The sequence below is a fragment of the Cervus canadensis genome, chromosome 2 (genome assembly GCF_019320065.1).
Source record: "Cervus canadensis isolate Bull #8, Minnesota chromosome 2, ASM1932006v1, whole genome shotgun sequence".
NCBI classification, from domain to species: domain Eukaryota; kingdom Metazoa; phylum Chordata; class Mammalia; order Artiodactyla; family Cervidae; genus Cervus; species Cervus canadensis.
In genome coordinates, this window is record NC_057387.1 from 83,228,179 (window position 1) to 83,253,685 (window position 25,507).

Here is a 25,507-nt window from a genome sequence, read left to right on the forward strand (position 1 = left end):
ATAGAAGGGGAAAAAGTGAAAGCAGTAACAGATTTCCTTTTCTTCGGCTCCCAAATCACTGAAAATGTTGACTGCAGCCATGAAATCAGACGATGCCTGCTCCTTGGAAGGAAAGCTATGACAAACCTAGACAGCGTATTCAAAAGCAGAGACATCACTTTGCCAACAAAGGTCAGTCTAGTCAAAGCTATGGTTTTTCCAGTAGTCATGTATGGAAATGAGAGCTGGACCATAAAGAAGGTTGAGCACCAAAGAACTGATGCTTTCGAACTGTGGTCCTGGAGGAGACTCTTGAGAGTCCCTTGGACTGCAAGGAGATCCAACCAGCCAATTGTAAAGGAAATAAGTCCTGAATATTCACTGGAAGGACTGAGCTGAAGTTGAAGCTCCAATACTTTGGCCACCTGATGCAAAGAACTGACTCAATGGAAAAGACCATGATGCTGGGAAAGACTGAAGGCAATAGGAGAAGGGGGTGGCAGAGTATGAGAAGGTTAGATAGCATTACTAACTCAATGGACAGGAATTTGAGCAAACTCTGAGAGACAATGGAGAACAGCGGAACCTGGTCACAAAGAGCCAGACTTGACTTAGCGACTAAATAACAACAATAAAGGCCACTTACATGAACTAGCTTGGAGAAGGGAATGGCAACCCACTCCAGTATTCTTGCCTGGAGAATCTATGGACAGAGGAGCCTGGCAGGCTACAGTCCATGGGATTGCAGAGTCGGACATGAATGAGCGACTAATACCAACATCACATGAACTAGCTACCAGTATTAGTCCCTTTTTTATGACACTGAGCCACAGAGAGGCTATTAAATAATCTGTTCTTGGACTTATTAATACATAACTAGCAAGAGAGAGAGCCAGGATTTGAAGTCAGGCAGTTTGGCTCAAGCTTATGTTCTTAACCTTTACATCATACTGCCTCTCAACTTGCATTTTTGCCATCATAAAGCTTTTCAAGTAAATAAAATGCCAGCAAATCAGAAGGTACTAGGGAAAAAAAATCATAACTATACTTCCATACAATGTAAACATAATTTGTCAGTATGCTCTAAAATGGCTTTTTCTCCCCATTTTTTTTCCAGGTGTATGGAAGGAGAGAAGGGAACAGCATGATGATAGCTGATTTTTTTCATTTCTCAATTCTCTTCCATTTCATTTTCCCCCTCCAAGAACTTAAGAAGAGTGACACATTATAGTACATAAGCTACTACCCAAACTCCTTTTGTGATAACAATCATTTACTTGATATGTTTTCATTACCTAGTAAGCACAGGCTACAGCAATAATTTTACCTACCTACTTTAGACCTATTATTTACTAAGCACTTACATGCATTACTGACAGTCTCTACAATGCCCCGTAAGCAAGGTAATAATTTTTTCTCATTCTACAGATGTGGCAAAGGAGAATGAGCAATATTAAGTAACCTTCCCTAGGTAAAATAACAAAAACATATCAGAGCTGGGATCTGAATCCAGGTAAAGCAACTCTTATTCTTAATGGAAGTAAAAAATGAGACTAAAATAAAGGCAAATAAATAAATGCATTTTCAGTCTGTGCTCATAAAAAAGAAAATACACACACACACATTATACATCTCTATTAGGTAATGAGTATTTTATAAGTTAAAAAAAGGCACTAAACCAGTAAAAATTTCCTTTTGTACTGATTACTTTTGATAGGCTTATTATTTTTTTAAATTGAGGTATAATTAATTTATAATGTGCTATTTTCAAGTATACAGCAAAATGATCCAATTACACATATATGCACTGATTATTTTTATCCACTTAAGTGTCAGAATAAAACTAATTACTAAGTATATTTCCTGCCTATTACAAGTAGAGAAAATGATTAGCCATTAGAGGTAAATTAATGAATACATGAATAAACAAATAAATATGTCAAGCACCCAGTTCAAAGTAATGTAATACAAGGTATCCCATGGCTTGTGAGAAATTTTAATTAACTCTTGAACCAGAAAGTTTCAAAGAGGAGCAAAGGACCAAGGATTAAGACCTAATAAGCAGTGTTAACAATGGAAGAGGCGGCTCTACTCAAGAGAACTTCTTGCAGTGATGTTTACATGGACACTTGTGTGCTGTCTGACTAGCTTATGTGAGCCTCCAGCACTGGGCCTGCTAATCTTTTGGGTGATTCCTTCTCATTTGGGGTAGTTTCTTCACACACATACATTGGTCTTTATCTTGTTAAATACTAAATTTGAACCTTCTACACATCTCTGGAGTTTCTCCAGGTGGCATTCTCCTCTCTGGTACTCTGTCCTACAAATTTAGTTGCCCTGGTCTCCTTAGTCTTATCTCAATCATGTCAACTCAGAGTCAGCTAGACTCTGGGTGAGTTTCTCCTCCTTGTGCCATACCTGGAAGTTCTTTTAAGTTAATAAGCCAGGGTCACTTGGGCTCACTTTTATGCCTCCCATCTCTCAGCAATCACATCCTTCACTGCTTGATATTATAAATCCCATTGTTTTCTATATTTTGTCCAGTTTTTCAGTTCTATCAGACAGGTCCTTGTTACTTCATTTTGCCCAGAAGTAGGATTCTAGGAACTAAATTTTAAATTTCATTTAATTCTAATTAATTTAATTAATTTAAGCCATCATATGTAGGCCACAGGTGAATGTATTAGACAGCACAGTAGAGATTCACTCCCCAAATCTAGTAGTATACGATATTAAGACATGATTTAAACTGAGAACAATTTTACTGTGATTCTTCCTTTTGTAACTTTTTGTAAAATTATGCTGGGGTAAAGAATGATATATATATATATATACACACGTGTGTGTGTGTGCGCGTGCACACACGCGCTATGTTCAAAATGGGCATTTTGGAAAAAGTTAATGTCAGTATCACTCATTCAATAAAACTATATAGAGCATTGACCACGCCTTACATGTAAGGCAAGTGATTAGGTGTTACAGGAGACACGAAGATGTAGTTCCTCCTCTTTGAGGCTCACAGTTTAGTGAGACAGGCTAAATAAATTATAATAAAAGATGAAAATAACCATGAAGGCAGGAAACAAGTGTTGCAGGTGCATAAAGAACAGAAACTAATAGTAAATGAGATAGAGGGTAGTGGTGCTGGGGTCTTTACCAGAGAGAGGGCATCTGAGTGACATCATTAAGAATGAAGAAACTAATTTGTTAAATCTACATTACGCCAGGCGCTGGGCTAGAAACTGAGAGTAGAAAAATGAGTACAATATAGTATCTATCGGGGAAGGAAATGGCAACCCACTCCAGTGTTCTTGCCTGGAGGATCCCAGGGACGGGGAGCCTGGTGGGCTGCCATCTATGGGATCACACAGAGTCGGACATGACTGAAGTGACTTAGCAGCAGCAGCAGAGGAAAATGCTGTCTCACTGGGAAAAGATCTGTTTGCTTCTTTCCTACCCAACATTTGGTTCTTTCTACCCAGTGGGTTTCTATCATGGCCACCGTGGGACAGGCCAGCCTGGATTACTCCTTTGCTGATTCTGGGTCTCATTTCACCAGCCAGGTTTAGACAGAGACAGCAAATACATTCTGGAAACTAATCAAAGGCCATAACCCACAGGCCTCTTGGGGAGCGAGAAGGTCACTGGCAAGGACCAGAGAGTAAAAATGAGGCTTGATCAAGAGGAATGACTGTGGCTCTGTCCAGAGTCAGCCTTGACAAGCTCTGGGCTGGCTCAGAGGCTCCTTCTTTGAGTGCATCTGAACTGTATCGTTCTAGCCTTCTGGGCAACTTGCCCTGGCTTGCTCTTGCCACCTATGTCAAACACCATATCACCATGCATCTGTAGTGGTCACCTTCTTCCCACATCTCTGCTGGTCTCTGATGCTATCTGGTTAATTCAGATTCTGGGGCTGAGAAGAGAGAAGAAAGCTGAGAATTCAGCATTGACTTGAAACAAGTTGTGCCAGAGATTATAAACTCTTTTATTTCGGTGGCACACTGGTTTCCCTAAACTTCATGAAAGGCCAGAAACCACGAATCTGATGACTGGACGAAATCCAGGGGGAAGCACACTGTCATGTCAGGGGGGACAGACGCAGCAATGCTTATGAAGGGGGCACAGAATATTCTTTTGCGTCATAGGACAAGATACGGGTTTAATCTAGACACGAGACTGTTCTTTCCCTTCTTGATAAGGAAAGCTAGCAGAAAGTTTATTTAAATCACTTCTTGAGCTTTTATCTTTTTGACAATATACTGGAGAAACTTCCAGTTCCAGCTGATACACACATATGTATTTTTTGATAATGTAAATACAACAGCCACATGTTAATCCACCCTGCACTGCTTTGAGTGAATATACTTAGAAAAAACCTTTGTTAAGAGAGAAGGCTTTTTTCCCTCTAAACAGGAATGTAAATGTCTATTTTACTAGAAATAACAAGCTTTTGTTTTTCTTTAATGAAAAACTAAATACGAGATAGGCTGATGATGAAGTATTTGTGTTGCAGACTGGGCATTTTTATTTTTAAATATGGTCCTCATCCCCTCCCTGTAAAGTCCCAGCATGTTACAATAAGGGTTGTAGTCAATATGCAACCTGGTTGGGAAGAGGGGTTTTAGAACCCAGTCCAATCTTTATTTTTTTAACAGAAGAAGAGTCTGAAGCCCAGAAAGATAAAGTGACCTGGCGAAACTCACATATTTAGTGACAGAAAACAGGCTTAAAACCTGGACTGGAAAACTGTCCAGTGCTGTGTGCCTCAGGAAGAAACCAACAAATTAAGGCCTGCTAATTAAGGGCAGGCAGCAAAGTGATACCAAGGACAGATCTGCAGCAAGGGTAGGGAGAGCATGAAGACAAAAACAGGAACCTTACTGGTCTGTGGCTTATTTAGGTCTAAGACTTAAATGAACAATTGTGTTCTGCCAAGAATAGTTTTGAATAGTTTCTACATAGAGGGCTAAGGATCAAAGGGAATAAGATGGAAAGGCAGAGGGGGCAAAAGTAAAGCAATGGTTTTCATCACTGTCATTAGCTGATTAACTCAAGTTTGGTGAAAACCCTACCCTGAGTCACAGGAGGGGATTACTATTTGCTCCACATCTTTTTTAAAAAATTAGTGAATGTTAAAAGAATTTGCTCAGGAGACTGGGGGAGCTGTGTCTTAGTGGATAGGAGTCTAAAGTACACTGGAATTTACTAAGAAACCTGTTTGTAAAAATTATTACTTATTGCCATTTTCTTACAAAAATATATTTTGGAAAGTTGTATACTGTCAATTAAACGGCTTTCGTCTAAAAAAAAAATATATATATATATATATAGTATCTATCTTCAAGGGGCTCATGAGCTAATGGGAAAGAAAACAATGTAGAGTGACAGCATCCACAGAGTATAGTCAACTAGAGCAGTGGTATCAGGATGAAAAGAGAATATGCTCTAAAAGTTAATTGTTTCCTCTAATCTTTCACTTCTATCTGCATTCCCATCTTAAACATTCCTACTTTCTTGGTCTAATTCCCTATCCAGCCAGAACTGATTGGAAGAGCAGTGGACATAAGCCCCAAAGGAACCAAGTCATGATGGGCTAAACCAACCAAATTCTTTCTTGAGATAGATATAAAAATAAGCACTGTTGAGCCTAAACTGGGAGGTCATGGAGAACTTGTGGTAGGGTGGCCACTGTTCTTTTTATCTTTTTATTCATTTGACTGCCATTGCAGAGAAAGAAAGTGTATTTATCAAAAAATGTTCAAGAAAACAGAAGAGATTTTGTCTGTTTTGCTTACTGCAATGTCTCTAGGACCTCATATACACACTACTTGGCCATAAGTTATCTTTATATTGTAATGTTTTTGCCCAGTGGCCACGGTAACACAGTGGGGACTTTACTGTAGAAGGAAATCATAAAAGGAAAGAGGGTGGCTGTACTACATGGTATGTGAACAGTGATTCCCTAGCTGAGGACACAAATTTTTCCATCAAATTGCTCTGCCTAGGTATAAATTCTGTGATTTGTAAGATTCAAAAAAATGAAAGTACAAGTAGAACTGTTTTTGTTGAAAACTTACGATAAGAGCCATCTGGGCTAATTTCATCACTTATAACCAGGCAGGTAATCTGAGAATAAGGTAAAGGATTATTTCGATTATAAGGACTAACAATCATCCCAATGAACTTTGCACCGCCTCTGGAGAAGTAACTCTACAATTAAAAAAAAAAAAAAAAGTATAATTAGTTTCAACTACATAAACTTAAAAGTCAGTATTTATCCATACCAACATTTTACATACCCAATAGAGGACAAGGGGAATGCAAAGGTGTGTTAGAAACTTCACTTCCAAACAGCAACTAGATGAAGTTTATTCCATACCCTAAACTTTGCGGGCCAAAACATGTCCAACCCAACCCGAAAAGATCACCTGGCTTACATAATCTACATTTTCCATGAATACATTTATAAATTAAATTCACTACCCTTCAGCTGTAATCTTTACCAAAATGGTAACAAGTTATAATCAGTTGCCAACAGCAAAAACACCCAGATAGCAAACAAAACTGCAGAATAAAACAAAACTTTTTCCCAGACATGCAAAATACATGATATTTCCAATTATTTCAGTTGTATCCAGTCTCTGTTCTAGTCAGCCCCATCATTTTTAAAGGCTCTGGGAAGAATTAACACCATTACTGTGATGGTTTGTCTGTATTAAACAAAATACATATATTACTCTTGTAATTACTTTGCTAGAAATGTTAAAAGCGTATTTAATTAATAGAAAACAATGAGAGGGGAGAGAATGTGCAATTATTTACAGACTATACACACGAAGACCTATAAACACACCTGGTATTTGGCTTGAGTGTCAATATCTCGTAAGGAAGGATTAGGGTCAAAGGCAGGGTGAGAATGATACCATCCAATAACACTATAGCCCCTGACAGCCAAGGTTTCCGAGGCTTGTGTTTGTGAGACAGGATCCATCTCACACTGCAGTCCCGTACTCAGACTGTTACATGGTTCTGCTGCACAGACCTATAAAGGATTAATCCTTAAATGATTATACTGAAATCCTGTTAATTCTACACAGAATTCATACACAGGAACAGAAACTTTTTAAAGCCAAGTCTTTTATTTGTCTCTATCATAGGCAGCCTTTAACTTGCAAATGAATTACTCTCCAAAAGTGTGACTATATGCTAGGAACTCAAAATCCATTTTTCTACTCAGACAAGTGAAGTGTTGGTCAGCTCATATTAATGTTTGTAAAAAGTCATTCAATGACCCCTATTATTTATGGTAATTTCTAGCAAATGATGTATACTGAGTTTCAATAAGGCGGCCTCTTAGGAGCTGAAGCTTTTACTGGTGAAGGCAATATGGAACCAAGGCCTGGCAGTTCCCTCCTTCTCGGTGGAGAAGGGAAACAGGTGCTCAATACATGGAATGTTCAGTCACCTCCAGGAACACATAACTTTCTTTCTCCTTTAAAAAAAAATATTTACTTATTTGGCTGCATCAGGTCTTAGCTGTGGCACACAGGCTCTTTCGTGGCTGTGCGTGGCGCAGCGCATAGGCTTAGCTGTCCCGCGGCATGCCGGATCGAACCTGCATCCCCTGCATTGCAACGCAGATTCTTAACCACTGGGTCACCAGGGAAGTCCCAGGGAGGAAATAACTTTCTACATTTGCATATTCTCATTTATATCATAAAGTTTATATGTTAATTATATCCACTGAAATCTATAAAAACACTTGGTATAGCAGCAAGACTAAATAATTTTTAAAATTTTAAGAGAAAACTTACCTCAACTATTTTATCAGCTTCTGAATATCTTCCTCCTAACAGACCAATCACTTCTGCCATAGAAACATGAGCATGCTAAAAGAAATACAAGATAGACTTAGTCCAAACATACAAACTAAATCCATCTGACAAAATACCAGAACAAATCTCACTTATCATAGGAGAGTCATTTATAAGTATGATAATTATACTTTTCTAAAATGAATTAACACAGTAGAGGAACCAGATGCTAGGCTCAGCATACACAGACTTAGGATTTAAGACCTATCTTTACTGCTGGCTGAGAAACTGAACCAAACATTCAAACACTCCAAGATGCCATTTTTTACATTTACAAAATGAAGATACTGTTTTGCTCTCCCTACACAGGAAAGGTATCATAAGGATACAAAGTAAAACTACTCTGGGTCTTCCTATAGAAAAATACCATGAACACACACACAACTATTGGAGATCTCAGTAGTTTAGTGCAAAACAAGGAGCCTCCAAATTATGAGTTGTGCTTTGTTGCAGTTATCTAGAAGGCAGCAGACAAGGATACTAGGAAATTAAAATAGGGTTAATGATGAGAAACAGTCTGCAAAAACTCACATTAATTTATTTTCTCTAAAATATGGAAACATGCAATTGTTTGGCTTTTCTCCAAAAGAAAAGACTTATTTTTAGATTCCTTGTAAAAGAGGATAGTTAAGATCCAAAATACACGTCTTCCATACTCTCTCTTATGCCTGCAATAAAAATACACAAGAATGGAAATCAGAATAACTAAGTAAACACAACATAATATCCTTACCAAATCCATTATTAAAAGTGCTTCTGAAGCTACTTTCACCTGAAATGGCTCCTGAAATATAAGAAAAAAAAAATGGGGGAGCATAAAAATAGAGATTTTATTCTAACTGGAATGTCCATCCTTTTCTCCTTTATCTATCACACCAAGTTCTCACTACCAACCAAGGCTCAGCACAAATCAGACTTTTAAAGAAATAGATGTATAATTCAAAGCCCTAGCATGGAGAAATTCTTTCTCATTTTCCACCTGTATCACTCATCTGACCCTTAGTGTACCCTGCCTTATCCAACCTTTCATATACACATGCCTTGCACACATAGAAAAAGAATATTTCATGTCAGAGAGGAGGGTATTATTTATGGTCATTCTGTGATGAATGAATAGTACCTGCTTTTCTTCACTGAAAAAATGACAAGGTATCAGTTGGAAGGGATCAAATGAGCTGGAAAAGGAAAAAGAAAAGAAAATCATTCCTAATATAATATCAATAACATAATTTATTTACAAATTTAAAAATGTATACCAATAATCTAAACCTAAATTCTGTCCAAGTGGAAAAATAATAAACTAGGAGAATTTATGATGATAACCCTTTGGAAAGAAGCATGGTTCTTTTGGACTTGACTAAAAATTTGAGAAACAACAGGACCTTTGAGAAAGTAATTTTGTTGTCTTAATTTCTTTTAACACCCAAAGAGAACATTATAAATGGCCAGACGTGTCCTACACTGAAAGCAGGTTTCAATGAAAACCTAACTCTGACATAAGATAGGAAAGGAAGTTCAAAGACAGACGTTTCTCAGAAACATTTCTGTCAGTACAATGTGTTCAGGATAAAGGAAGCGCTCACTAAATCTTTGCTGAATGAATAAATGACAATTCTGTTAAAGAAATTAATGTCTATACAAAGTTCTGTGGTAAACTCATCTTTTAAGCTGAAGTATAAAAGATGGAAAAAGGGCCACCTAACCAAAGCTAGATAAAAAAAACGTGTAAATATAAGAGAAATATTAGAAAGGCTTTGACCAATAAAGAACTGAGGTTTGAGAAAAATAAAAACTCTTAGGCTACACCCAGGGAAAGCAAATACACAAGGAATATGTTCATGTTAACAACCGGAAAAGAGCAGAACTATTTAGTTCCTATTCTACCAGAGACTTAGTGCTAGATGAGATACTTTGTTTTGCTGAATACTGTATTCCAAATACTGAGAACAGTAGGCATTTAAAAAGTGTTTGCTGAAGGAGGAAGATGTTCAAATTAGAAAGTGCTTAATCAATGCAAATAAAATGAAGAGAGAAAAAAAAAAGGTCAAGAGAATTAGGAAAATAGAAACAAAGCATTTACATCCCAGAGCACTTTGAAGAACCATCGTCTGAAACCACCGTCAACCCTTTTTGAGGCACTGCAGAGAATGGAAAATTACTGGAGGACCAGGAATAGGCAATTACTGGGCCTGTTTTCAAAACACCAAAAAAGAAGCAGAGGAAAATTCTAGAAAAGGTTATTTAACAACTGCTTTGCAAGCCTTTAGCAAGTGAAGAGGTGACTAAGAATAATGGGTTCATGAAAACAGAAGTCATGATAGGTACACCTAAATTTCACTTTTGATAGCAATGATGTGCTAGAAACTAGCAGACTCATAAAGACTCAGTTATTAAATGTAAGCAAGACATCTGCTATGATTATTCTTCTGTATAAGATGAAGAATGAGTTAATTGGGTTAAGTGGTAATATATAGCTGATTCAACAATGATGTCTGAGGTTTGCATTATTTCAGTTAAACATTTTAATCAGTGATCAATGGTGGAAAAGGCAAGCTTACTGAAATGTTGATGACTCAAAGTTATGAAGACTAATATGAAAAAAGTGGATCTGGATTCAAAAAGATCCTAACTGGAAGAATGACTTGAAAATTACAGTAAGTATGTTTCACATTTAGATTCAGAAAATCAAGTGTCTGGACATGAGATGAGGAGTCCTAGTTTATGGATGACTGTAGTTTATCTCATTTAATTTATTCTCACAACAATTCTAAAGTTTGACTTTAATTTTAGAGAGGTGATATATAATGTAATGGTTAGGAGCACAGATTCTTAAGCCTTAATGCCTGGGTTAAATCACACCACCACCATTAACAAGCATGGGCAAGTTATATAACCTCTCTGTGCCTCTCAGTTTCCTCATTTATAAAATGGGAATGATTATATTAACTACTTCATAGGGTTATTATGAAGATTAAATGAGTTAATATATATGATATGCTTAAAACATAGCTAACAGTGCTAATTGTTAAAGTTATTATTTTATAAATGAGGACCTTAGGCTTATAAAGGCATTATGTAACTTACCCAGGAACATCTAACTGCTGAGTATTAGGGCTCTTTCCACTGAAAATAACCAAGAGATGTTCCTGGATATCTTGTTTTAAAAGGGACACTGACAAAACTACAGTCTGTTTCATGGGTCATCTGCAGGAAGTGAGGGTCTAGAAAATCAAGGCATTTAATTTATACAGCGACCCTTAATGTTACAAGCTACATATTTTATCTTAAAAAAAAAAAAAAAAGACCCTCACTAACATTCAGCACCAACCAAAGAGGGAACTAGTCATTTCATGAGGTTACTGGTTTATAATGTCTAAGGAGTTAAATAACCACCTGTCATAAACAAGGCCTTCACAACATATGTTGGATCCTATATTTACTGAACATGAACAAATTAAAACTTTTGCTTATGGTCTCCCAAATTAACAATCAGTGAAATAAAAAAATTCTTAAATTTCAGCAGTATTTTTAAACTTAATAAGTGAACAAAATAATGTTGCAACATCAGAGAGTCCTTCCATATGTTTTCTAATCATTTATGATTATTAACAAAATCACACTTGCATATTGTCACATTATACCTTTTTGTTGGTCTTGGTACTTTTGAAGGTTTACCAGGTTTGCATTTATCCTCTTCTCTTCTTCTTGCCAACTCCTCAGCAGAGAGATGCTAAAAAAAAACCCCCACCATTTGATCAAAGCATCCATCAACCACTGAAGGGAGAATTAATAAAGAGACATCACAGCATAAAGCTAATGTGCACATATTCTGCAGAGACAATGCCTGGCTCTGCCTCACACTAGCTGGGTGACTCTGGTCAAGTTCCTGAAGCTTTCTGTGTTTGTTTTCCTCATCTTTAAAATGTGAACAATAATAGTAACACCACTATGATGTTACTGTGAAGACTAAATGAATTAATGTTTGTGAAACACTGACAGTAGTGTCTAACATAGTAAATCCTACGAAAATATAAAATAAAATAACTCTCATTTCATATCTACTACCAGTCTTATTGGGTTTCCCAGGTGGCACTAGTGGTACAGAACCCGCCCGCCAGTGCAGGAGATGAGAGTCATGGGTTTGATCCTGGGCTGGGAAGATCTCCTGGAGCAGGTCATAGCAACCCATGGACAGAAGAGCCTGGTAGGGTAGAGTCCACGGGGTCGCAAAGTCGGACACGACTGAAGCGACCAACACACACTCATGTATCAGTCTTATACTCCAGCCCATGTGAACTACATACCTTTTCCAGACTATACCTGGTATTTTCCCATGTCTGGTACATGTCTATACCCTTACTTAGATGTCTCTTTCAGCCGAGAGTCCCTCATCTACATTTACACATTTTGAGATTCTCTTGCTCATTCCCTAAGTAACAGATGAAACATCACTTCTTCTGTGAAACCTACCCTGATCATACCTGTTAAGTCGATTTTTATTTCTTGGAACCAATTTGTTGGAACTCACCAAAGGTTTTATCTTTCCTACTAGAAATGTAAATTCCTTCAAGGCAAGGACCATGTGTGACTAATTGCTGTACCTGGAATAATGCTCAGGTGTGAGGCTGGGGGCAGGGAATGGGGAAGAGAGAAAGAAGAGAACTAACATTTATGGAATACCAGGTATATGTAAGACTTACTGATACTGAGTATTAGGACCTTCATACATTTTATTTAATTCAACCTTTGAGGGGATTATAAATGAAACCCTGAGGTTCAATGCAGTTACCCAATGTAACAAAGCCAGTAGTACACATTCATACATTCTTCCAATTTAACGTGCACTGGCTGTACACAAACAGATTATATAGTCATAGAAGGTGTGTGTGTGTGCACGCATGTATACACATAATTCACTGCCTATGTTTCTTTATAGAACCATAAGTTTTGTTAGTAGATATAATACTTCAATATTTGTAATTCAATTTATGTCTAATGCTCGGAACGACATTTTAATTGGTATATCAGAACATCATTCAAGAACTGTTCACTGAAATGAACAGGGCACAACTCCCTGGCATGTTGACAGATATTCTGGAGCTAAAGACCAGAATACTGGGACAGATAATGACAGTTCTGAAAATCAGTCAAACTTCTAGTTAACTACATCCTCAATATCTTTTTCTTTGTTGTTTATTGATGACTTTTAGACAAACAAATTAATATGGGAAAGAGACCTATACATGGAGACATATAAAACAAGTGTAATATGTGACATTAAAGATACACAAATGTATACTGACAAAACAATTTTTACTTCTGAGTCATCTGAAGGGATCAAAGTTACCTCAAACGTCTGTCCTTCCAAGTCTTTTGCATCACACCAATTTCCCCAAGGGTCTCGGACTCTGCGTCTCCTTGTGCGCTGTTGTGAAATTAAAAATAAAGCAAAAGTGAACAAGATTAGCTTGGAGAAATCACAGCACATTAATATATAAAACCAAAATGATAATTTTCTAAACATCAATTTCTCCATTAAATTATTGTAATCCCTGATCAGCAATGCCTGACTATATTATGTTCAACGTTAGCATTCTGCTCAAAAATAAGTAAGTGATGATTTTTGAAATTTTGTTCTGATTTCTCCTTTAATTTTCATTTCCTTTCACCATATTGGAGTTACACTATAGGAAAAGAATATTTTTTAGGGCCAAGAAGAACCACCACAAAAATGACTTCATAGTAGAAAACTAGCAAGAGCACACAGCTAGAGGTATAATAATAAAAACTAGAAGCAAAATAATTGTATCTCAGACTTAGGAATATGTATGACTAGCACCAACTCCAGCAACTATACATGAAAACCTTCTTTCTTTAAAAAAAAAACAAACAAACAAACAAAAACAAACAATCTAGGGTAGACATGTTTTATAGCCTAAATACTCCGAGGAAAAAAACCTGCTCTTTCATCTTCTATTCTTTTCTATTTACCTTACCTATTACCAATTTCACCTATTTTATTAGTAAAGCCCTGGAGAAGGAAATGGCAACCCATTCCAGTATTCCTGCCTGGGAAATCCCACAGAGGAGCCTGGTAGGTTAGAGTACATAGGGTTGCAGAAGAGTCAGACACGACTTACCAGCGAAACAACAGCAACAATTAGTAAAAGCCAACAAGACCACAGCATGATTCTGCCTTTGGGAGACTTGTTGGATCACCTATTTTTAAAATAAGATGCATGCATTTTAAAACACTGTAAAACTCATTGCTGTTCAGCTGCTCAGTCATGTCTGACTTTTCTGTGACCTCACAGACTGCAGCCCACCAGGATTCTCTGTCGATGGAATTTCCCAGGCAAGAATGCTGGAGTGGGTTGCCATTTCCTTCTCCAGGGGAATCTTCCTGGCCCAGGCATTGAATCCGCAGCTCCTGCACTGGCAGGCGGATTCTTGACCACTGAACCACCATGGGAGCCTGTAAAACTCATTAACCTCAAGAATTAAAAAAGACTAAAATATTTTGAACAGCTCTCCAAAAAGCTAAATCTTATGGCAAGAATTTTAAGCAAACAAAAAGAAAATGGAAAGAAAAAAAGAGCTTAAAAAAAAAAAAAGCTTAAATGTATGGTTTTAAAAGATATGTTAGATACGGATATCAAAATGAAGCAGTCTAAGACCACTTTAAGCAAAACATCATACTTTTGTGTAAAGTTTGTGAATGATTTTCAGATTTGGGGGGTTTGTTTTTTGCCTACAAATTAACATGAAACTGAATGAAAACAGAAAAGTGAATGGTCTGGGTGAAAGAAAACATCTTCTACTAGATGGCCATTTGTTAAACAGGTGAAGAGAAGTAGGCACACCTTACTCAGCCATCATTTAGGGAGACACGGGACTGCTTACCATAGACTGCAGACGCTGGGCAAGTTGGTACGCTTCTACAGTGTCTTTTCTGTCTCTGACTCGTACTTTGTCAACTGGTTGTGGCCTGTTATACACAGCCTGTTCTATTGGAATCCAGAAAAAAACACAATAATCTATTATTTTATAGAATTATTTGTCCAATGGGAAGACACATCTACAATTGTAAGCCAATTTCTAAGTTTTTTTAAAGTATCTGTGTTTCTATCTTATTCCACAATACACATCTGATGTGCTTCTTGGTAGTTCTCACATGAAAGTAATGCTGTTGCCACAAGGAAATATCAATAAAATGAAACATTCAGGAAATGGGTCAGTTGTTTAATTTCTGCTTAAATGAGTGCTAAGCCCACTTTGCTAATTTTGGTATTCTAATACAGTAAACTGATTTCACTTTTCTTTTCGTGGCTAGGGAAGCTATGACATCTTAGTTTTCCTATAAAGCCATTCCTGGTACCTTGCTTTTGGCAAGAAAAGACACTGAAATGAAGAACAGATCCCAGGGCAGACTGTAAATTCTATCTATCTCTACATGAAATGAAATAATCTCTGGTACGAAGTTTTCTGGTTGTCTTTTCATAGACACAGAACACAGAATATACTCCACTCAAACCATGGATTACAACATTCTAATTAACATCACTTTCCAACTATTATAACTATTATCTTTCTTCAAAATTATGTCATGTTAATTCAATAAAAGGGCAGAATACATTAAAAATATGCATGATTTTACATTTGAGAAAAACTAGGGTGAAAGAAACTTTCTACCACAAAAAATATTTTGGCACTTTTATTACATTTAAGTAAAAAGGCACATAAATTATTTTATTTAAATACCACCAGACAATATGTCTAGCATTAATATAGTATTTCCAAATTAAATGGGCTTTGATTGGACTTTTCATAAAATTTTCTTTACCTGACAAAGAAGTGCATCCATAAATCATTTCTACTACTTAAACTTAATATTTTTCCTTTAAAATCACCAATTTTGACTGCAGGTTAAAAGGAAATATAGTTTATCAACAGAAATCTGTTTTAAAACAAAATCTCAATACATTTGTTCTATAACACCTTTATACACATTCTATAAATGTGTATAAAAACACATTTATTCTATAGCACCTTTCTGTACTCTCTAACAATACTAAATCTACTTGAATACTGACTATCAAAAGAAATTAATGGGTGCTGTAAGGATAAAAAACGTTGAGTAAAAAGATGTTGTTGGGTTTTTATTTTTACCACATCCAAAATTGATTGCTCCTATCAACTCGAGGTATGTATGAATCCGTCCAATACAATTAACATCCCCACAGTTCTTCAGGCCAGGACGTACTGAGGTCTTATTTAAGTATTTCGGTTTGCATATCTCCCTAAGAGATGGAAGTACAATTATTTTGGATAAATAAAAACATAAAAGAAGACTTCTGGGGGAAACTTTTATTACTTGAAATATTTTAAAAATGTACCCCCTTCTCAATATGTAATAAATGTGTAGTAAATACAACGCTAATACATAATACCCAAGTGTACTTTTTTTGAAACAAAATACTTTTCAATGATACACTCATTAACAAGTACAGTGTGACTTTTACAAGTATCATTTCTTCCCCAACATTAAACTCCAAATGCAAGCCTCAATCTTTGAATAAAAAGGGCACATTTATAATATGTTGAAAATGCTTAGTATTAGACATTCCAATTTTTAATACATTGCTTAGGCTCATCTACTTTAACTTTGCTGGACAGCATCTTTTAATTACAAGCTACATTATAAATGCTTAAAAGTTATATATTAGTTTTAATCATTATGCCAGTCATGTTAAGTGCTCTCAGTGGAAAAGATACGATATTCCATGCTAAAGAATCAAGAAATGCCCAAAGACTGAAAGAAAGAAGAGGCTTACATAATAAAACAATTACTAAATACTTTGGTCACCTGATATGAAGAGGAGATTTATTAGAAAAGACCCTGATGCTGGGAGGGCTTCCCAGATAGCTCAGTTGGGAAAGAACATGCCTGCAAAGCATGAGACCCCAGTTTGATTCCTGGGTCGGGAAGATCCGCTGGAGAACAGAAAGGCTATCCACTCCAGTATTCTGGCCTGTATACAGTATACAGTCCACGGGGTCACAAAGAGTTGGATTCAACTGAGTGACTTTCACTTTCACATTCCTCACTGATGCTGGGAAAGACTGAAGGCAGTAGAAGGGGTCAAAGGACAAGATGGTTGGATGGCATCACCGACTCAATGGACATGAGTCTGAGCAAGCTCCAGGAGATGGTGAAGGACAGGGAAGCCTGGCATGCTGCAGTCCATGGGGTTGCAAAGAGTTGGACACGACTGAGCGACTGAATAACAACTAAAACACCACGCTAGATGGTACAACATAAAGTCATAGTAATGGAACTTAGTAAGAGTAGCAAACAATTACTGAGTACTTATAACAGATGCCAGACTCAGGGTTATATACAACTCTACAAAGTAGATTGTTATTATTCTCACTTTTGAGATGAAGAAATAAGAAGGTAACAGAAATGAAAGCACTTTGTTAAGGAATGACAGGATTCAAACACAGACTTTATAAACTGAGTGTTCAGATATATTACATAACATAGAATTCCTCAATCAATCTTTATGCTACAAATATATATTTTGTGTCCTACATATCAGGCACTGTTCTAGGCACAGATACAGAGATGAATCTGAAGTTTCAGACCTTACATTCTAGTAAGTCAATAAATGAATGAACAACATATACTGTATTGTCAGGTAGCAACAGTGCTAGCAAGACAGAAGAAGAAGGATAAGAGGATACAGTAGGGCAGAGAGGTACAGACTATTTTAGATAGGGTGGTCAGGAAAGACCTAAGCAGAAACCAAGTTTAAAATCATAAATTCTGAAGGTCAGTGAGGGTAAAAGTACTGATCATCTGGGATGTGGGAGGATATCAGAAGTTCCATTAATAAGGTGGGACTTCAGTGTGTCCTGAATGAAAAGTAAACACAAGGCAGGAAAGCTGGAATGGGCAGGGTATACTAGCTACCAAAAAACCATGAATCTATAAACCATACTGGTCTAATTAATATTACACAAATCAAAAGGCTTTCAACAAAGAGCTTAGTATTAGTACAACACTGAACAAATGGTAAGGCCTCTAGAAATATCTGTTTATAATGATGATTCATTCTTTCAATCTATCTCTGTATTCCAAGCATTGTTCTAAGCAGGAGGGACAAAACAATTAACAATGAACATGGAGCCTACATTTATCATGGGGGGTGGGGAGAGGCGAGACAAAACACAAATAAAAATATAATATTTTCACTGGTAAGAAAGTTCTATAAGATATATAAAATACAGGGTAAGAGAATGAGAGGGAGGAGATATGTGAGCTACTGCAGACACAGGGTAGAGAAAGGCGGCGTCTAATCTCCCTTGAGCAGAACTGAAAGAGAAGAGGAAGTGAGATTCACCAAAATCCAGTGGGGAAAAGCATTCCAGGCAGTGTGAAAAGTCAGTCAAGGCCCAGAGTGGTAAGTGTGAAAATAATGGGACAAGACTGCATTCTCTGGAATCACCTCCACCTAATGTGACCTGGAACAAGCTCTGTTCCCTCTCTCAACTTCATTTCTCTCATCTGTAACATGAGAACAAGGCTGTCAAACAGGACTAGAGATAAATACAATGTCGGGCATTTAGTAAGTATTCAATGATACTGGTTACTATTTTAATAAAATAGCCCCCTAAACAGGGAGTCAATTGCATGTGCTTTTATGGAAAGGATCTTCTAGCTACAAACAAATCTAGCAGGGCTTTTTTTATCTTTAAAACTTGAACACTTCAATTTTTTTTTTTAACACCGCCTCCAGTCTCTAAATACTCTGTTCTATTTCTGAAGAGAATAGGTTTGAGTTCCTGTTCAAAACATTTCTTTTTGCTTTCATACTGTTCAGCTAAATCACTGTACTGAAACAGCAATATTTAACTGGTTTCACAACTAAGGCAATGACATTAGGAAACTCCTGCCATATAATTTATGCTACCCATATAAATTATTCTGCCTTGTAAATCCAAAATTCAAAGTAACAAATGAAATTTGATTAAAGTAACATTAAATTGTCTTTGATAATTTACAGACACTTTTTTGATTTAGTCATTATTTTCAAGTACTTCAATTTTGGCCATTCATGCTCTTATTTCCAAAAACAAAATTAGATACCAGGGGAGATTTAATTTAATTTGTCTGTTTTAAGTGTCAACTAGGTAATGTAGAATAATGGAAAGAGTGATTTACAGAGTTGAGACTTGCGTTGAAGTCCTTCTTTTGTCAACAACCGGTCTGTATAATCCAAGGCAGTCCCTAAACCTCTCCTGATCTCAAGCTCATTCTATTAGAGAGAAAACACCACCTGCCTAGTTTACAGGATTGTTGTGAGCACTCAGATACAGAAAAGCTCTCTGTAAACTATAAAACACTATGTAAATGTCAGGAGTGGTTCCTTATAGGTATTCTTTTACTTTGATACCACCCTCACTTAGCATCTTCCCAACCTCAATCAGTTGCAAAATAACCAAGAGTTAAGAGTAAGAAAAAAAATTTTTTTTCTTTTAGAATAGGGTTTTCTTTAGATGTCAACATGCTTAATATTATGTGGGTAAAATGAAAGTTACTGTTTTTTTCCTTTGGTAATCTTCCTAGGTCAGAACAGAAGCCCTCTGTAATGGCTCTACACAATTTTATAGCTCCTGAAGCAGTAACAATCATGAATGTTTGATAATGTCTTAATTAAACTATTACGAAAAATGCAAATCACTTTCAGAGCACTTAAGCCAATAAGGTGGGAAGTTTTTTGGCTTGTTCCCCATCCCTCACTAAGTAACTCAAATAAAAGGTACTGACAATTTAGAGGGTACACTGAATATATAAAAAAATTCCTATATTCTGATAAAGGAATTATTAACACATTATGTCACAAGTTCAAAGTCAAAAGCATTTAAGGCAGATTTTTAGAATAGTTTCTGAAAACAAGCCACATTAAATGATACTATCCTTGACACCAAAGTTTTCTCTTTGTACTTCAAAGTAAACCATAAACTAAGACAGACATTCTTCCCCTCTTCCACTTCAGTAGTGTTTTCTATATCTTCCTAACATTGTCCTACGAAACTGCTTTTTAAGGTAATGATTTATCCCTTTTCTTTTAGGACCACTGACTTGAATGAAGTAACAGATGGGTTAAGACAGCTATAGATGACAACATTTCCCAAAACTTTCAAACGGTTTCACTATGAGAAACCAAATCTTGCCTACTGAAATGTATTAATATGTTAAAGCTCTCTGGAACACTACGACTGGAAAATACTAAATTCTGCACAGGCACACGTACATACTTTAGAGTATCATAAGCTTTAAAATAGCATCTAAAATACAATTTTTCCTTACCACTGATCCAAAATATAATTCCTAATTTTCAAATAGCGTTCTGGTGTTTTAGCTTGGCGCCCATCAAAAAACTCAGGAATTGCTTGTTTTTCTTCTTCTTGAATGATATTTCTATCAACTTCTATTTCTTGTTCTGGTGGCTTAAGCTCTTCTTCCTCTTGGCTCTCCTCCTCCATTTGGCAGGAAGAATGAAAAAGCAATTCATTATCACTCAAGTCTTTCTGAATTTCACAAGGCTCTGGAGAAGGCAACTGTCTGGCATCATCTAGTATTCCATTCCCATCATGTTTATCACAGTTCTTCATCAGCTTATCACATTTCTCATCATTTAATTCAGCTAATTTTTGGTCACTGGTGTAATTTTCAGCCCAAAGTCTAATTCCTGAGCTTGAAAGTGTTTCCATCTCACCTTGCTTTATATTCTGAAGATACTCCGTGGAAGATTTAGAAATGGGATCTTCTTGGCTGTCAGAAACCAGTCCTTTACTGGTTTCAGATCTTTTATTATTAGAGATGTCTAACAAGAGATCACTGCTAAGATCCTTTTGGGGACCTTGTGAAGTCAACTCATCAGTCTCATCTGTGATGTCTACTTCTTCATCATCGGATAACTTTTCAATTTTTACAGCATTCAAGTTGGGATCAGCACGTCCCCTTAAACCTGATGGTGTGCACGCCTTTGTGCCTTCATCTTCATTTTTCATCTGGAAGCCACTGCTATTCTTCTGATTTGGTGTTTCCTTTTCTGGACCATCTAATTTTACCTTATTAAAAATCAAGATAAAATCTCCATAATATTAACATTTTTAAAATGTCATCACTGGCACACAAAAAAAATAAGATACAAAGTTATTAAACTGAGTACATGTCAATGGTATATCATTACTGTGCTTTTTCTGAAGGGGTTACAACTACATTTTAAATGTAAAAGATCATCACTTCAAATTTCCATAAATATACTTACTCAATCATGGTCTGGTGACTTTGATTAATCAAATAATTATGACCTACTATTAATACTTAATTTTCAGTATGAAGTTTAAAATGGGAATCTGGCTCAGATCAACCATAGAGAATTAACCAAAAACCATCATACAAGGTATTTTTAAGATATTGCAAAGGCTTATTTCTCAGAATATCTGATACCTCAGCAGATCATTTTTTATAATGCTAAAAACTCCTTTTAGTTAAACTCACACATATTTATTGAGTAAATTAAAATCATCTTTCATTTAAATACAAATAGAAACAAATTGGCTTTTGCATGTTCATTTAACATAGCTCTAATATTATAGAGCTTATAATTTAAGACATGAAACTATCGTATCTGCTATTATAAACATAAATATGTTGTAATGCAATAAGGAAAAGAAAATGAATGCTAACGAGTACATATGATTTGAAGTAAAATCTTTTTTACATATAATTTTGAAAAATCATGCAAATGACTAACCCAAAATATAACAGCTCCTAAAAAGAGATTATGTATAGATCCTTTATCACAACAGACTCTGAGGATACTGTATTTGTAGTTAACTGGCTTACTACGTAGAGGAAAAGGAAAGGGTAGCAGGAGGGAAAAGGAAATTTGGACATTTAGACTGAAATAGCCTTTAACAACCTGGCTATTTATTTGAAGTCTCTTGTTTTTAGCTTAAAATTTCAGACAAAATTTTGCATTGTTATTTCATTATATATTAATATTTCTTTTAATATTAAAATGTACCCTTTCATCTCAAGCCTCGGAGTAAAACTGACACTGCAAGAAGTCCTGCACATACCAGCCTGAGAAGCATGGGTAAGAGTAACTAAATTAGGCTCATTCTGTCTCGTAATACCTTGACCTTAGTAGGCTGTCTGGAAAATGCTTTTGCTGATTAAAAGAGGGAGCAGACTGATTGACTTACAATGAATTCATTCCATTACTTACTTCCTATGACCAAATGACACTAAATTAGATAAGTCTTGTATACAAGGTAAAACCCAATACAGCTGACCCTTGAACAACAGAGGGTTAGGGGCACCAACCCTCCATGCAGTTGAAAATCTGCATGTACCTTAAAGTTGGCCTTCCTTTTTGCAGTTCCTTAGTATCTGCAGTTCCACATCTGCGATTCCACCTCAGTGGATTGTGCAGTGCTGTATTACTGACTATTGAAAAAAATCCACACATAAGTGGATCAGCTCAGTTCAAGCCTGTTTTGTTCAAGGGTCAACCCAATTTACATGAAAAGAAAGCACCAAATTTCACTTAAGACACTTTCAAATTCTATATAATTATGCTTTCAGTACTCAAGCAGAACATATTAGAGACATTCTAAACATCAGAAGTACATGGTTGAATACAGCACAAATTACTTTCAAGACTAAGGAACTAGACCGTAACTGTCCATTTTCGAACACTGCAGTTTATTAGAGTTTTCAGACAGTTCTTCATAATAATTGTACAAGTTTCATTGCTATTAAAAAGATTTTAGAATCATGTTAGCATTTTTGGCCCCTAAGTTCTAATAATTCCTAAAAGTTTAATGCAAATATTTAAAAAGGAAAAAAATTTTCCAGGAAGCAATGACCTCTAAGGTGTTCTCTTTGGAATACTATTTGCTTTGTAGGATGTTTTTGAGCAACTAAAATTTGCCCTACTTAACTGCATGAAATTAAGTGGAGTAACATAATAATACCAATTTAACAGGAATACTCAATACACTGAAGATATGCTTTGAGATTTTTGAAGATGAACATTTACAGGGTACTTTATGGGTATAAAATATTTTCACTATAAATACTCTGAACATTAAGACTTTAATGCCAGGTGGCACCAGTGGAAAAGAACTCGTCTGCCAATGCAGGAGATATGAGACATGGGTTCAGTCCCTGGGTTGGGAAGATCCCCTGGAGGAACTCACTCCAGTATTCTTGCCTGGAGAATCCCCACAGATAGACGAGGCTGGTGGACTACAGTTTATAGGTTCACAAAGAGTTGGACATGACTGAAGCGACTTAGCATATACGCAAGTATGCCTGAATTAAAGAACTATTTATGCTTATTAATTTTATTTTAAATATGATCACTAGGATATTTATATCCTGCTTACCTTATTTTTAAAGTACTGTCTGGCATAACTCTTCACTTGTAAAACAGTGCGACTTCCAATTAGCTTTGCAATTTTGGTCCACCTTCGGCCAAATTTAGCCTATGTTATCAAAATGGAAAAGAAATTGCTTTTGATTAGCTTAATTAATGTTCCAAATTACTGCCATATTAAAAAAAAAACTAAAATGATCTATTTTTGTTTTCTAAAGCACACAAGTCTCATATATAGTTAAGACTCTTAAAATCAAAGCCCACAATCTTCTCTTTGAATCTTGCCTTCTGAAAGCCAGATGATTCAGAAATTTCTTTTTATAGCTACCTAAATGAAGATCCATCACTTCTATGTACTCCTACAGTATGTATTAGTATTATACATTATGATGTTCCAAAATTAAGGATAACTCAACAAGAAAGTGCATTGAAAGGGAGATGGGTTGTATTTTCTATTTTCCAATTATAGAATCAATTGACTATGTTCCAACACTAATTTCAAAAAAATTTTCTTACTCAGATTCCATATTAAAATATCTATTACATATTCTAACTTTTACACTGTTCAGATATCACAGTAAACTGACTTAAAAGACTGAATCACAAATAAAGTGATCTTCAACCAACACCTCCCTACATCCCTTCACTTTCCAAAGGCTGTGCACCTACTAACATCGAAGCTGTGAAGGGAAAAACTGAGAACTTGAGGGAGCTCTGGTGTGTTTTCAAGTACAGACAGGAATGTGGTGTAATTTTAAAGCTAGACAGTATTTTTAATTATCAAGGCTATCATTTGATACATAAATTTCCTTTACATTATCTCTAACACAAGAAACTCTCCATTTCCCAAAGAAGCTCAACAATCTTTTTTGAGATTTCCTAAAACTGTCTAAAGAAAAAAAAACAAAAACAAAAATATAACAACTCAGAGAAGTTGATCTCAGGGCTAGATTTACATGCCAGAGAGTCATGACTAATGGCAATAAATTGTCCTGACCTAAATGATAAACCTTAACCTACATACTTATTTCTGGTATTCAATAGAAAATCTGACATATGGACAATTTCTTAAAACTTCTTTCTTCTCAGAAAGTACTTCTGAGAAAATCAGTAAGTATAAATTAATAACTTATGACAGTTCTTAACTAACACCTGAGATCAACTTCCTGAAGATTTAGTCATCTGTATTATGTGCTAAGGGCTTCCCAAGGTGGCGCAGTGGTGAACTATCTGCTTGCCAATGCAGGAGGTACAAGAGAAGCGGATTTGATCCTGGGTCAGGAAGATCTCCTGGAGAAGGAAACGGCAGCCTGCTCCAGTACTGTTGCCTGAAAAATCCCATGGACAGAGAAGCCTGGCGGGCTACAGTCCACTGGGTCGCAAAGAGTCGGACACAGCTGAGTGACTGAGCACACACTGTGTAATGAAGGCAAACGTGTAATTTGGTAGCATGAAGCACTTTTGGAAACAGGAAAGATCTGGATAATGTGTGACTAGTTAGGATTCTAGGGGCTCGGGCACTATGAAAATTGGAGAGGGGACACTAACAAGAGAAGCAAAGAAAACATTCACCAATTTAAAAATAGAGCAAAGGGACAAGAAGGAAAAAATCTTCCATCATTCAGTACCACATAATTTCCTACTCTCAAGCCTGAGAGAATTCAGATTACAAGCAAATGTTACTAATGGGTTACCAAGGCTGAAAATACAACCAATGGTTCCATGTATTTTTGTGGGAAAATATTTTAGGTTAAAAATATCTCTTTATATATACACAGATAGATATAGATATCTACGTATGTACCTAAATAAAGACACTTGCTTTTATAGGGACAAATTATCTGTGGAAGGATTCACAAGAACAGGTGACAGGCAAAGAAAACTAAAGGTGAGATAGGAGTCAGAAGGAGACTTAACAGCCTACAACTTTAGGTGCCATTTGAGTTTTGAACCATGGAGCTAAGCCTCTATAACTACCACCAATATCAATAATAACAACCCCAAAATTCATAATCCATTTGTGTGTATATTCTGATCTTTGATAATGGTCCAAATACCAAAGTTGTCAGCAATCTTAAATATATGACTGGTTAATCAGATTATAGAAATGATAATCACACAACAGACTAAAATATCAGTATAGAAAGCATCAAAAGTAAAGGAGAAAAATCTCAGGAGATATAACCCTCAAAA

The 25,507-nt window shown here is 36.1% G+C and overlaps 1 protein-coding gene across 2 annotated transcripts in view; it reads right to left on the reverse strand.

Moving 5' to 3' along the window:
• Positions 1 to 25,507, reverse strand: part of MYSM1 (Myb like, SWIRM and MPN domains 1) — a 44,582-nt gene that overhangs the window by 8,061 nt on the left and 11,014 nt on the right. For both annotated transcript variants that reach the window (XM_043461158.1, XM_043461157.1), the window contains 11 exons: positions 23,325 to 23,423; positions 20,230 to 20,993; positions 16,023 to 16,153; positions 14,757 to 14,860; positions 13,201 to 13,278; positions 11,495 to 11,583; positions 8,974 to 9,028; positions 8,587 to 8,637; positions 7,794 to 7,868; positions 6,833 to 7,021; positions 6,057 to 6,189 (listed from right to left, as the gene is read on the reverse strand). In XM_043461158.1, the coding sequence (XP_043317093.1) occupies positions 6,057 to 6,189; positions 6,833 to 7,021; positions 7,794 to 7,868; positions 8,587 to 8,637; positions 8,974 to 9,028; positions 11,495 to 11,583; positions 13,201 to 13,278; positions 14,757 to 14,860; positions 16,023 to 16,153; positions 20,230 to 20,993; positions 23,325 to 23,423 (1,768 nt within the window). The remainder of the gene's footprint in view (positions 1 to 6,056; positions 6,190 to 6,832; positions 7,022 to 7,793; positions 7,869 to 8,586; positions 8,638 to 8,973; positions 9,029 to 11,494; positions 11,584 to 13,200; positions 13,279 to 14,756; positions 14,861 to 16,022; positions 16,154 to 20,229; positions 20,994 to 23,324; positions 23,424 to 25,507) is intronic.